General features: G+C 44.5%; 1 protein-coding gene across 2 annotated transcripts in view; it reads left to right on the top strand.

Moving 5' to 3' along the window:
* The window catches only part of Garem1 (GRB2 associated regulator of MAPK1 subtype 1), a 176223-nt gene that overhangs the window by 150941 nt on the left and 10943 nt on the right, over positions 1 to 14339 (top strand). For both annotated transcript variants that reach the window (XM_051163898.1, XM_051163897.1), the window contains exon 4: positions 3712 to 4881. In XM_051163898.1, coding sequence (XP_051019855.1) covers positions 3712 to 4881 — 1170 coding nt within the window. The remainder of the gene's footprint in view (positions 1 to 3711; positions 4882 to 14339) is intronic.

Below are 14339 nucleotides of genomic sequence, written 5' to 3'. Positions count from 1 at the left end.
CACACACATCCTGAAAAGTAACTCATTTTACTGTTTTTTTCCCCTTTGTTTCTTCTTGTCTAAAAACAATAAGTAAATGAATAAGCAGAAGAGACAAACATATTTAAGCACAAAAGGTTCTATATAAGCCTTGGCTGAAATGCATCCTCTCAGCTATTTCACTTAACCTCAGTGGACTCGTCCTATCAATCAGCAGAGGGTTCTTTCGCTCTGTTTGGGTGGACAACCTTCCACCTCTCCTGCATCTCTCCTGGTGTAAGCCACTTTCGAGTGGCAGCAGACCCGCACCCAGCAGCTAATGCTAGGAGCCCTGGCAGCCCCCACTCCTGCTACTCAACTTACAGCCACTAGCTAGAGCGTTTCCAGCTGCTGGGGCCAGTTGTTTTGTACAGTTCCTCTGCCTTTGTAGCGCTCACCTTCCTTAGCTTCTTGCCGTCTTGGCACTCCCCTCAGCCCTGTTCTCAGGTGATTGCAGTCTCTTCCTATCTGTTGTCTGGGACTACAGGCCCAAGAGTTTTCTGTTTATTCTATCAGAAGCTTCGTCTTGACCACCCATGATAAAGGACCACAGTAGGCAGTGAAAGCTCCCAAAGCACTTGTTGAGATCTAGAGTGAGACACAAGGCCTGTGGGGGATGGGGAGGCAGTGTAGAAGAGAGGTCTCCTTAGCTGACCCCAGGAGACTGAGAGGAGGGCTGTTTATATATCCAGTCACACGTGTACACAGCCTTATCTTCACTAACCACAACATTTTTGCACTGTCACACCAGTTTGCTTAGGCACCCTCTGCGGGCAGACGTGGGTGTGGGCATCTGGAAGAAATATCTTCTAGGATCACTGGTATGTGGAGTGACAAGTGAAACAGCCGCCTGACTTGTCCCCTAGAAAAGCCACAGTGGCCTCTGCAGGCCAGAGCAGCTGGGGCTGGTTTACACTCACTTCCAGTTAGCTATAGTGAACCTCCCTGAGTACTCATGGTCCATTTTCTTCTCGCACTAGTAATCACACACACACACACACACACACACAAACACACACACACACACACACACACACACACACACACACACCCCACCCCAGCACCATAACTACTGAAATGAGGACTACTCTCCTGATCCAGGAAAAGGGGTTGGTTAATTGACAGCCTCAGTGGGGATTTTTAGTCAGAATAACAAGAGAATGGTTATTAAAATAGTCAGTGATTAGAAAGATACAGAAAGTTAAACAGTATAACTATGGTGGGACAGAGAACTATGATATATGTCATCAAAATAGAAATGTATACATAAACCTTTAATACATATGAAAGATGGCACTTCAGATCAGCTACAAATAGCATAGTACTTGGGAAGTATACTAGACCCTACATTGATTTTAAATGTAGAGGTAGATCCTTCTGTTACCTAACGAGAACTCGGTTAAATACATGTAGTAGTATGTAAAGCCACACACATGCTGGGCGGCCGTGTTGGTCGTTACACCAGCAACTCCCAACTGAAATTTTGAACTGAATAGTCTCGTCTGAAGGCGGGACAACAGGCTGCCCTGCGCATTGTTCATTCTCAGCAGCAGCCTGGACTGGACCCAGAGATATAAAAGACAGATCCCCTCGTCATGGCAACCAAAATGTCTCCAGAAAGTGCCACATATCTCCTGGGGGGGGTTGTAAAATCACCCTGGTTTAAAACTGTTGGTCTCCTGGTGGCACTCAAAGAATAAATAGGCAGACTACCAAGATAAGACTTGTTAGCCTGCGACTGTAAAGTGGGGGAGGAGATCCCCCTCAGACATGGACCTAAGGGAGGGGAATAGGGTGCGGGTGGAAGGGTAGGAGGAACGGAAGGATACAAGTGATGGGAGAACAATTGAGTTTTGATCTGAATAAATTAATAAAAAATAAATAAAAATTTAAAAAATAAAATAAAACCGTTGGTCTTTGTCTTCTCAGCTAGGAGTATAGCACCCCAGAATAAATCACAAAAGATAATTCTGGAAATACTGTCTGTATTTTTACTTTAAAAAAAAGAAAGAAAGAATTTAAAGAAGCTACAAAATTACAATCAAGGAACAAGTCAAAAGCTATATAGCATAAAAGCCATTCATTTTATGTAAAAAGAGTAGCTAGGAGGAACCCCAAAGAACTAAGTTAGTACCTGAGCATCTGCTCACTAATAGTCAAAGCTTTAACACAGAACAGGAACGCGTAAATTAAGGATGCAGCTTTTTCTTCAGGTTAGTGAGGGATGCGTACAGCATGGATAAGAAGCAACAGCAGCGTCACAGGTGCACAGAGCTGTGTGCCCGGTGCTCTGGGTCTGCTGCTTCTTCGGTGGAAATCACTGGACTGTAAAAACTTTCATTGCAGCACTATTTATAATTGCTAAATGTTGGAAAAACTCGTTTTTCTTAACAAAAAGGAAGTGGTCAAAACAAAGTAAAGCCCATCTTTGTGTAATAAATACATGAGAATAATATTATTGGGGAAGTTTATACAGGGAGGGCTTACAGTTGAAAACTCCAGTGAGAGTATGGATTTACATATCTGAAATAACTGACACAAGCCATTTCTTTTTTTCTATTTATATAAGATTTTGACATGATATGTAGTAGGGAAGTAGGGAAGTAATATAGGTTCATGTTATTTTTCTATTTTATATTTCCACCAGCGAACACGAATACTTTGCATAATCATTTTTAAATAGAGAAATAAAGCATTTTAGAGGCTTGGTGTATAGTTCGGTGGTAGATGACTTGTCTGGCTTCCTCAATGACCAGGTTCAATATGTAGCAACACATACATTTTAAATCTTTTATTTCAGTTCCAATATTTAAAAATTTATTAATTAGGAATGTTTTTAAATGGCAAAACTTGAATAAAATTTTAAATAGCAAAAAGAAAATTTCTTCAGTGTTTATGAAAACATTATTTATAATGTCAAAAGGATAATCTTACTACTCTAAATTAATTATCCACCAAGTAGGTCTCTTTGTGTTTATAGGGGGTAAACCTTAGTAATCCAATATAAAAGCAGGAGTGGTGGCCCACACCTAACCCTGGCACTTAGGAGACAGAGGTAGCAGCTGGCTTCAGCTACCTGGTGAGTTTGAGGCCCCAATTATATGAGGCTGTATCTCAAAAAGACAAAAATTTAAAAAATAAATTAATTAATTAAAGGTATAAATTAAGATTGTCTTACATGAAAGGGTTTTTTTTTTTTCCTTTAGCTAAGGAGCTATCAATAGTCGATGGCTGCTAAGGGAGGGGTCTGGTGACCACTGGTAGGTAAGTCATCCATGACTCAGTAACTGACCCCACAACTCATTCACACGCAAGCAAGCACGATTAACTCAGTGTGTTATTCAAAAAATTAAAAAGATAAGAAAGTAGAAGGGAGCCTATTGGGAGAGAAGGGTTCTATAGAGAGTGAGGGGGACTACGAGAGGAAAACGGAGGTGATTCTGATAAAAATACATTATAGACATGTGTGAAACTGTCAAAGAATAAAACGTTATTTTAAAATGAGAAATCTTTCTGCACCGTTCACCGGCAATCCTCTCCAAGGCAAAGTATATGTGACAAGTAGATCTGGCTTTTGTTAGCCACATGAATAAAAGTGAATCCTTCACATTCAGAGTTAAAGGGAAGCCCAGCGCTCACGCGCATGTGTGTGTTTGTCTTCACTAACGTGTGATTCGGTTTATCGTGTCATAGGTTGCCTCAGGTGACGGTAACGAAGACACGGAAGTGTACAACATCACCCTGTGCACTGGGGATGAACTCACCCTGATGGGCCAGGCAGAGATCCTTTATGCAAAGACCTTCAAGGAGAAGTCTCGACTCAACACCATCTTCAAAAAGATTGGGAAACTCAATTCCATCAGCAAGCTGGGAAAAGGCAAAATGCCGTGCCTCATTTGCATGAACCACCGGACCAACGAAAGTATCAGCCTTCCATTCCAGTGCAAGGGCAGGTTTAGCACCCGAAGTCCCCTGGAGCTTCAGATGCAGGAAGGGGAACACACCATCCGAAACATCGTGGAGAAGACTAGGCTCCCGGTCAATGTGACCGTGCCCAGTCCGCCTCCCAGAAACCCCTATGACCTCCACTTCATCCGCGAGGGACACCGCTACAAGTTTGTGAACATCCAGACCAAGACCGTGGTGGTTTGCTGTGTGCTGCGCAACAACAAGATCCTCCCCATGCACTTCCCTTTGCACTTGACTGTCCCCAAGTTCAGCCTCCCGGAGCACCTGGTGAAGGGAGAGGCGTGGCCGGAAGCCCTGGTCCACCACTGGCTGGGCATCTGCCAAGAGCAGTTTGACATCGATGAGTATTCACGGGCTGTCCGCGATGTGAAAACGGACTGGAATGAAGACTGCAAGAGCCCCAAAAAGGGCCGTTGCTCCGGCCACAACCATTTACCCAATTCCCTCAGCTATGCCCGCGACGAGCTCACCCAGTCCTTCCACCGCCTCTCGGTCTGTGTGTATGGCAACAATCTCCATGGGAACAGCGAAGTGAACCTCCATGGCTGCAGGGACCTTGGGGGAGAGTGGGCCCCATTTCCTCATGACATCCTTCCCTATCAAGACTCTGGTGACAGTGGGAGCGACTACCTTTTCCCGGAAGCTAATGATGAGTCGCCCAGCATCCCTGGGAAGTCCGAAGTTCCCTATGAAGAGCTGTGGTTGGAGGACGGCAAGGCGAGCCGCCAGCCTCTCACTCGGTCGCTCAGTGAGAAGAGCAGGTGTGACCCCTTGAAAGGCTCCACACGATCCAAATGTACAACTTCTCTTCCTGCCCCTGCAACCCTGGGAGCCACAGTGAAGTCTTCAGAAATCACCCTACCTCCACCTCCAGTGCCTCCCAAATCTGAAGCTGTAAGTCACTCCTGTGTGTGAATGGTGTGCCAGTGTTTCTGTCTCTGCCCAGGCGTCGACTCGTTCATTTTCTTAAAAAATAAAAACACTTCCCAATTAAAGATTAGCAGAATGAATAAGGGTATGTAATTTGGAGTGAAGTGTGGATGCTAGCCCAGTTATTTCATTGGCAAGTAAGAGTTGTACTTCGTTGCCTGAGAACCTCTGAGAGCTTCTAACGGGCAATGATCTTTAAGCTTGATTTGCTACTGCCTAGAAAACAAATTACAGGGAAGAGACGGGGGTCAAGAGGTGGCCAGGGAAGGAGCAGTCATGACAGAGGTCGAAATGACAGTGTCTAAGCTGTAGCAGTGATGGGGGTGCCAAAAGGAATGAGCTTCAGAAAATGTTTGTATCTCAACCAGCAGTATTTACTGACAAAGTGGGGGTGGAGAGAGGAGAAGTGCACTGTTCTCCAGCAAAACAAGGCAGAGACCAGTGCTTTAGTGAAGGAACTGTGTCCTCTGTGCTTGAGTTAGGAAGCAGGACCAGCGAGACCTCAGCATCTCCAATAACTCTCCTGCGTCCCTCGAACTATACCGAGACCCAAGCATGGGGGTAGCCTCAGAACCAAGTGCCACGTAGTTCTCTCTCCGCAGACCGTAACTCGGAGCTTGATGAGGTGTCTGTCAAGTTTTAGTGTAAACACATTGGTACAGGGGCTGGGGTTGTAACTTTAGCACCGGTGCCCTTTCTTGGCATGCATGTGGCCCAGCATCCCCGCAAAAATAAAAAGTCAGCACAAACAGAAAGGACCTTTCTTCTGAGCGCCATCTTTGATTGAGAGGCATTCTGTATCTTCAGTGTTCACACTGACCTTTGCGTCTGTTTCTGTCTTGAGAGCCACAGAGGCACCAGTTACGACCCATGGATTTGACATCTTTACACTGTTTGTTTGTTTGTTTGTATCTGTAGCAGAATTTATTTTTACAGGAGAGAAGGCTCAGAGATCAAGAATGGTTGGGCTCTTGCAGAGGACCTGAATTCAGTTCCCAGCACCAGTGTCAGGCAGCTCACAACTGTCTGTAACTCCAGCTCCAGGGAATCCAATACCCGTTGTGGCCTACATGGGCACAGACACACAATTGCACACATGCACACACAATTGCCTTCACACAGACAAAAAATAGAATAATATTTTGTTAAATATTTTCAAAAACAAGAGAAATGAAACGAAGAGGCAGACTTTCCTTGCACCCCTCCCACGCCCATCCCCACTTTCTGGACTTTGGACACCTCACTGAGACCCTAGAGCTATAAAGAGTCCACTTTGAAACCTATGACATTATGGGACAGCCACTAGAAGTCGGACATCAGGAAGACCAGGACTGTGGACCTGGGATCATTCAGTTCTATGTAAAAGGTAACAAACGAAAAGAGGTGCCCAGGCTAAGAGATGAGGAACAGTAGAAGAGACAGACAGCATGTGTGGCAATTCAGAACAGAGAAACTCTTAGTGAAGGGTGACTGAGAGGAGCCTTAATGGAGATACTGGCGTTTTAAATGAGGCCAGAGAATGCGCTTGAATTAAGAAGCAGAGAGAGATTGGGGGAGGGGCATCCCAAGAGTAAAGATGTGGCTCCTGGGATGGCCTAAGCACACTGTTCTGTGGAGTTGCCTGGAGAGGCTGTGTAGAGTGCATAAAGGGCAGTCCAAAAGGCTGGAACCAAGATCTGGACAGCCCGAGGACTGGCGGTAGATCATTTCAGGCATCTGATTGGCTATCACAAAGTGGAGGGATGGGGGCCCTTGCTACTACAAAGGTTTCCCAAGAGAGGACCCTACCGCTTTGGCTTCCCAGATCCTATAGAACTAGACTGTGCTTTCCTTCCTACAGAACCTTCCAGGGACCTTCGGGCGCAAGTGCAGAGAAACAGCTGTACTCAATAAGAGATCCTAGACAGTTTGCAGAATTCTTGATGACTTGAGGTCCCCAGACCTTATTTATATTCATGTCCAAGGTTCCCTAAGGATGTTCAAAAAGCAAATAAGTAACAAGTGCAGGGCACCCTTCCTGGCAAGCACTAGGCACCCTTAGTGACGTCAGAACCCAGCAGTGTGTTTGATGTGACATCGTGCGCGACCTTGATCTTTCTCAGGGACACTACTTGAGTCTTTCCTATTGAACTTTGACCCATCTGGCTTGCAGTGGCTCTTGTGTTTGCTGATTGACTGGTGGAGATGGTCATACCTAGGGTCACTTACGCAACCAGATCTAGGGGCTTGGAAACTTACCATCGCTTGGTTTTTATTGTTGTTGCTCTTTGGTGGCTGGTAAGAGATGAGCATGAGTGTCAGTATTAGGACATCCCATCATGACTATGACTGGGTCCTACTATAGAAGATTGAGAGGCGGGTTTGTTTGTTTGTTTTTTGCTTTTTGGAGGGAAGGAAATGTTATTATTGTTTTGTTTTATGTTTCAGTGTATTTCCCCAAATCATGTGTCTCTTGTGATCAACTTTGGTTATCTCAGGATCTCTTTATACCTGACCTACACATGCTTTTCACAAATATTCCTGGAGAGGAGTCTGAGATGCCATCTGTGAGGTTGAATGGGTCTTTGCAAGATTGCATTGTGATATTAGTGGCTGCTGTGACTGACTTTTCTCAAAGTTCCTTGTGATGTGACTGATCTGAGGCCACTCAGAATTTGTAGACAAGGTAGGGTAGCTAACAAGATATTTTTTGTTCCTGCCCACCATTTTTAAACTGCAGTTTTTGTTTCATGAATCTGTTAAGTCATTTGCATAATACTTAACAGCATATTTTAGGCATAATATTTTAACTTAATGGTACTTACAATAATTTTAAAAAGAAAATGACTCTGCTGTCATCCCATCTTGACCTTGGTTCTAAAATAAAAACATCAGACTTAAATTTGAAACTAAAAGCAAGTGCCACAGAGAAAGACCTCGGCCTCAGTCTACACAGTAGTTTCTCATGACATAAGAGACTCCTCTCAGCCTGCCCAGAGATATAAGACACTATAAACACAAAGGACATGGTATAAACACCTGGAAACCATTTACTCTTAAAGGAAGAGCTGGATATTTTAAAGGAAGCCATTTTTTTTTTATTAGTTCTGTAACCATGAAATGAATTTTCCATTTTTAGTGTGTCCGGGGAGGCGGGGGGAGCCAGAGAATGTCATGACTGTTAGATGTGGCTTCAGCTTATAATTTTCAAACAGGAGCTTTAATGGGAAATAAATTCAAGTGTTCCCATAGAATTAAATCACAGTTCTGCCTTGGGTAGTTAGGAGTGTAGGAAGAGTGACGACCTGTGCATGGCATCCTTCCCACCCAATCACTGACATAGAGAAGCAGAGTGGCAGGAAGGGCCCACCTCCAATTGTCAATGTTTTCCAACTAAGCCCCACCTCCTGAGGGTTCCATCACATCCCACAACAGCTCTGCCAGCTGGGGACCAAATGTGCAAACACATGTCCCTGCAGGAGACACGTCTCATTCAAACCATAGCCAAAGCCAGTAGAACACTTATCTAGAAAGTTGACTGTCCCCACCGGGAACTGCTAGGATGACAGAATGGTCAAAGGAAGAGTGTGTGCCCTAGAAAGGAAGCAGGCATGGCTGCTTCGAATTATACTGTAATCACATTGCCTCTGTAAAGATGGCTTCTCAGGGTTTTTTTCTTTGTTTACATACACATTTATATTATTACACATATGTACAATAAACTACCAACAGCAAGAAGAACCGTGAAGCAATCAGGAATTATATAAATGTTACATTCATAGTGCTTTGGCTATTTGTACTTGGCAGCCTTGAAGAAAACATCTTTCCTATGTTAGTGCGTCTAAAGTTCTGAATATAAATCAATATCTCATCTCTATCAACCTAAAAACCCCTATCTAGACCTAAAAACATCTTAACCCCAAAACAACTAAGCTTAACTATAGAACTAAACTATCTGGTCTTAAACCCCATCAGAGACTTGAGAAGGAATAAAATTCATTACCTGAGTATACCAGGAGTGCAGGTTATCAGCTTCCCAAATGAGAAGATGACATAGACAGTTTGCTGCCTGATCAGATCTGACAAGTTCTCAAGGGCTTTTTTTTAACATGTTACAACTCACCTCAGTGGCATAAGAGAGCACTCCTGACAGAAGTGTCTCAGGGGGAAAGCAAAGCAGAGGTGTCTAGGGGAGAAGGGACTCTGCCACTTTTGTCCCTTATTACAGCAGAGCCCAAGCTCACTAGCAAGCCCTTGTCACTTTCAGAGTTTCCAAGGAGATCAGGCAAGAGGTGCTTGCCACCAAGCCGGACAACTGAGCTCCATAGCTGAGTCCCACATGGTAGGGCAGGACAACCAATACCTGTGAGTCATCTGACCCCCACATTCGCATCATGGCATGTGTGTTCTTACGTCTGTGCACACACATGTAATAAATAAATAAATGCAATTTTTTGTAAATTTTGCAAGAATTTCTGCACCATGATAACCTGACAGTTCCTGTTATGTAGATTATCCTTCGATCCATATGTTTATAATGAACTCATTCTTTATTTCATAGCATTGCGGGCCTCTATTCATTTTTATTTCTAGCTACAGGCTAATTTTTTTAATAATTTATTTAATTTTATTTTTTGTACATTGCTGTTTTGACTTGATTCATTTCTGTGTGAGGGTAGCAGATCACCTAGAACTGGAATTGCAGACAGTTGTGAGCCGCCGTGTGCTATCTTGGAATTGAACTTTGGTCCTCTGGAAGAGCAGCCAGTGCTCTTAACCACTGAGCCATGCTCCAATCCCCTAATATTTCTAAAACATTTACCCAGACACTTGACAAATGACAGTCTTCAAGAACTCCTCTGTCTCTGTCGGCCTGTGCCTTCCTTCCCCAGCCCCATCCCCACACCTAGTTTCTCTCCCAAGCGCAGGGCCTGGTGTTTACCCGAAGGAGTCTGAGACAGTATATCACAGACAGCCCTGTACATCAGTGTTTGCCATAGCACTGTTGATAGAAGCCAGGTCACAGAAACAGCCCAGGTGTCCAGCAGTAGAAAGGAAGAGAAGGGAAGTGTGCTGTCTGTATGCACTGCAGATCTGCACAGCTACGAAGACCAAAGATGTCATTTGCAGGAAAATTGCTATAACTGGAAATTATCATATTAAGAGAATTACCTGGTCTTATAAAAAACAGCATGTTTTCTGATATTTGCGGTTCCCAGGGTTTTTTTTTTTTATAAATCATAAGAAAGAGAGACAGAGAGAGAAATGAAAGTAAAAGTGGAACTATTTAGGGGGACCAAGAAGACTACCAAGAGTGGGAAAAAAAGAATGAGAGAGATAGAGTGTATGCTCAGAATACAGTATGCACTTATATGAAAGTGACCTTATGTAGTGCAATACTAGGCATGGTGAATACATAGCATAAAATTTTTTAGAAAAAGATAGCGAAATTTCAAGTGAAAAAAGTACCAGTGAAGCACAAGATAAGACTGGAGGTGTGATGCTTGGAGGCAGAGAGCTTACCTAACATGCACGAAGCCTCATTCAGTCCCTAGCGTGAAGCAACCAGTGGCATCTCTGGATCTCAACCTTCCAAAGCCATTTGGGCAGCAGCATCCTGTCATGGACCAATATCTTCCATCTGTACAGTCACCCTTAGCTGGTTGCTGGCACTGCCCAATCTGTAACACTGGTGAAAGGAAAACTCAAAATGAGCTCTGGATTGAAGCCACCAATCTCACCCAGTTTTAGTGCAGCATCCGTGAATCTGTCAGCCTTTCTGAGAGACAGGATGCTCTCGCAGCTGCTAAGAGACAAGGTGTGAGGACTGAGCTGTAGGATGAAGAGCGGGGTCTCTCATCATGAAGGTGGGCAGCCCATCATTGATAAGCCCACCACAACGATGATGGGTTGAGAGTTGGCTTGATGGGGCCCCATTGCAGGAGGTACTTGACGAAGTCCTTTCCCCTCCAGTGGAACTCAGACTAGCACTGATCTCCACGCCATGAGATAGACGGTTAGAAGTAGTCCTGCCTGAGAGCCCCACATGGACCAGCATCCTCTCACTTGGGGGAACTATCAAGCCTCCCTGAGTCTGTCCCCAGGGGAGTGATAAGTCCTTCACTGTGTTACTGTGTTATACAAAGAGCTTGGCACGGCTCCTGAGCACTTAGTAAACATTCAACGTAAAGAGTAGCGGTAATTGTACGTGGGATGGACTCCTGCTTGCAGCCAGATAGAAAGTGATGCTAACATCTCAGATGGGCTGGCGGCCCCAGCAGCTGCTGTTGGCAGCATATGAGGGCTGAGCTAAAGGGTGAGAATGAAGTCACTCATCATTAGAGGGCAGGATTAACAAAGCTCATAAGGACTGCAGTGAGAGACTTAAAGGGTGAGTTGAAAGCTGAGGTTCTATGCCCTGCCCCATCCTTCCCTGACCAATGGGCAGAAAGAGGAAGTAAAGCCCCTCCGAAGGGTCAGGAGGCTGGATGTGGACATGTGCACCTCTACAGCCAAATCCAGAAAGGCAGGTCAGCGTCCACAGGAGGTGCTCCCCCTCACGCAAGAACACATTAGATCTAAAAATAGAGTGGTATTTTAACCTGCCTATGAAAATGCCTACTTCACAGGGTGTCTACCGTAATTACTTGGCAACAGAGTCATCATAAACTATGCGCTATCATAAACCAGATAGTAAGTTGCGCACTTTTGCTTGGTACTCTGAGGATCCCAGTAGCAAATGTCATTTCAAGGGGAAGTTAAGGGGTATGAAGAGCTTGCAGATATTTGTAAGAAGTGTGCCTGTGAGCAAGTTTCAAGGACTCATACTCCCAGCCCCACCTGCATAGCTGTCCCAAAGCTGAGGTGTAATCACCTTTCCCTTGGTGCAGCCAAGGCAGGCTGTGACATTACCAGCCCTTATTACACGAGGCACCGCCAACCTCCCCGCCTCCAGTAGAATTAGGATGTACTCATAACTACCCAGGTTAAGAAAGCACTATAAACATGTTAGTTTGTAACCTAAAGTGATCATGAAAAATAATTCAACCTTAATTCTCTCATTTTATCTTTGTCTTCTTTCCCCTTTATGAGCTATAGGGGCCAGTGAGAGGACTGGCAGTGCTTCCCATGCAAGCCAGCAACCTGAGGTCAGTTCCCAGAACTCATGGTAGGAAGAGAGAACCGACTTGCTCATAAGTGCCCCTGCGACTTCCACAAGCTCTCCGTGGTGGGTGTGCACCCACACTCACACACAAACAATACTACATTTTTTTAATTTTTAAAGTATGTTAATATTAGATAGGGCATTAAAAGGCAGGTTTTCTTAAAGACACCAGATATCATTGTTGATATCCTTAAAACGTAATGGTGAGATTGGTGATCTTACAGCTCAGTACTGAAATGCTTGCCCAGTGTGCAGGAGGACCTGGTTTTCAGTCTCCAGCCAGGAAAAAAAAACAATGCATAGAAGTAAGAATTTGCATCACGCTAACTGTTCTACAATAGCCTCCATTCAAGATTCCACTAATTAATGAGGTCCCCTAGAACATTTGGCATTTAATTCATTTTAATTACAACTTTTGAGGACTACTTGTAAGCAAGCCATACCTGGGCTTTCATTCATTAATTGAAGTGACGACTAAATTAGTATGTTGTTTTGGTAATTATAAAGCTAATTGCCTTCCATTTCAGGTAGGTTGTTTTTAAATGAAATTTTCTAAGCCAAGACACTTTTTTCCTCCTATGTCCACTGGAACTGTCAGTGGCTGCTAATAAAGATAATTATAATACTGTAGTGGGTAACTCTTGTTTCAGAGACACATTCAAGTGCCATTGTGGAAAGTCACACTGACAAGAAGGTTATGTGCAATGCAATGATATATGTCATATGTTATACTCCTTTCTCAGGAAAATCTTTATCCTAGACGCCAGTGGCACCCTAGATCCTAAACAAGGCTTCTTTTCAGAGCCATTTGCCCTTCTTACCTCCAGCTGAGCGACTGCAGCTCCCTCTTGCCTGGGGCTTGAATATTGGAGACCTTCTCCCAGTAGGTCTTAGGTCCTCATTATCAATATACAATGAGATGAAGGAAAATAATAAGGCACCACATTTAAGAATGGGGTGTAGACTGTGAGCTGGCCTTCAGTAGTTATCCAGTGGAAATTCATTCATGGCATTTCGATATGATAAAAGTTGCACTTCTGTCTGTCCTAAAATACCCACTTACGGCTATGTGACAGGGTTATGAACTCTCTGTATAAAAGCCTCTTTATAAATAAGATGTCTTAAGGCTGTAATGATTTTGTTATCTGGTAGAGGGAGTGTGGGAAGAAATGTAAAATACAGGCCAGAGAGCACACAGGGAAGGCAAGGTTGCAAAGTTCAAGGCAGCAGAGTTACGAAACTCCTTTCTTTGGATCGCCAGCATCGTGCTGAATTTGGCTCTTTTGAAGGGCACTTAGGATGAAGGTGAGGCCAATCCTAGATCACCCTCACTGCTAGCATTTTTATTTTCTGAGTTGTTGTCCATATGGAAACAAAAGACACAGACCCAGGAGAGGAATCAAGAGTCTCCTTGATGATCCTTCCCAGATCCAGGCAAGTTATTTTTGCAACAGGTTGTGACCATCCTCCCCCCCACCCGGCCTCCCCCCATCACCACCGCACCTGCGCGCCTGCTTGTGGTAGATTTATAGCACCCTGTGACTTCCCCCTTAGAGTTGTGCACCAAGCTGGACTAGAGAGAGGGAAGCTTAACCCTGGTGCGGGTGAGTGCAGTGCGGGGTCTCAGTCGATGACTGTTCTGGCAATGAACACACCTAGAAACAGTTTTCGAGAACTGGTTCGGTTTATTGAGGGGGATGGGCGTACTTATGCCCCTGGGGAGGCAGCCAGGGTCTCTAGGGCAAGGCTTGTGTGGCCCTGTACCATTGGCCAGGCCAGGGGTGTTGGAAGATACTTCATCAGCATACTCAGGGTCTATAGGGCAGGAGGGGACCTTAGAAGGTCAAACAAGGAGGAAAGCCCATTCATTGGCAGAGTAGTAAGTTCTTACTAAGGTTGATGGTAGGGGAGCCAGCTTTATGGTGCCAGGTTGGGAAGGGGAGGAGCCAAATCCCATGAGGAGGTGCAACTATCAGCAGGTGTCTCGAGATCACTCTCTCCTAAGGGCTGAGCAGCCACTGCTATGAAATTGAGTTTTTTCCCCCCGAAGCATATATAAAGGATGGTAGGCAAAGACTGCAACATGCTGACATGATTTGTTTTCTTAAGCTATCCCATTGGTCAGTCAGCAAAGGAGTATTATTTCTCTCCCAGAAAAAGAGCAGGGAGTTACAGAGTGTCGAAAAACAAAGGCTTCCTAAGAAATGTCATCCAACCAAAGTCTCACACATACACACACCCATAGACAATCGGGGTGACTTTTTATCTTTGGGGTTTT

The sequence above is a fragment of the Acomys russatus genome, chromosome 20 (assembly GCF_903995435.1).
Source record: "Acomys russatus chromosome 20, mAcoRus1.1, whole genome shotgun sequence".
NCBI classification, from domain to species: Eukaryota; Metazoa; Chordata; class Mammalia; order Rodentia; family Muridae; genus Acomys; species Acomys russatus.
This window is presented reverse-complemented; position numbering and strand designations above follow the sequence as displayed.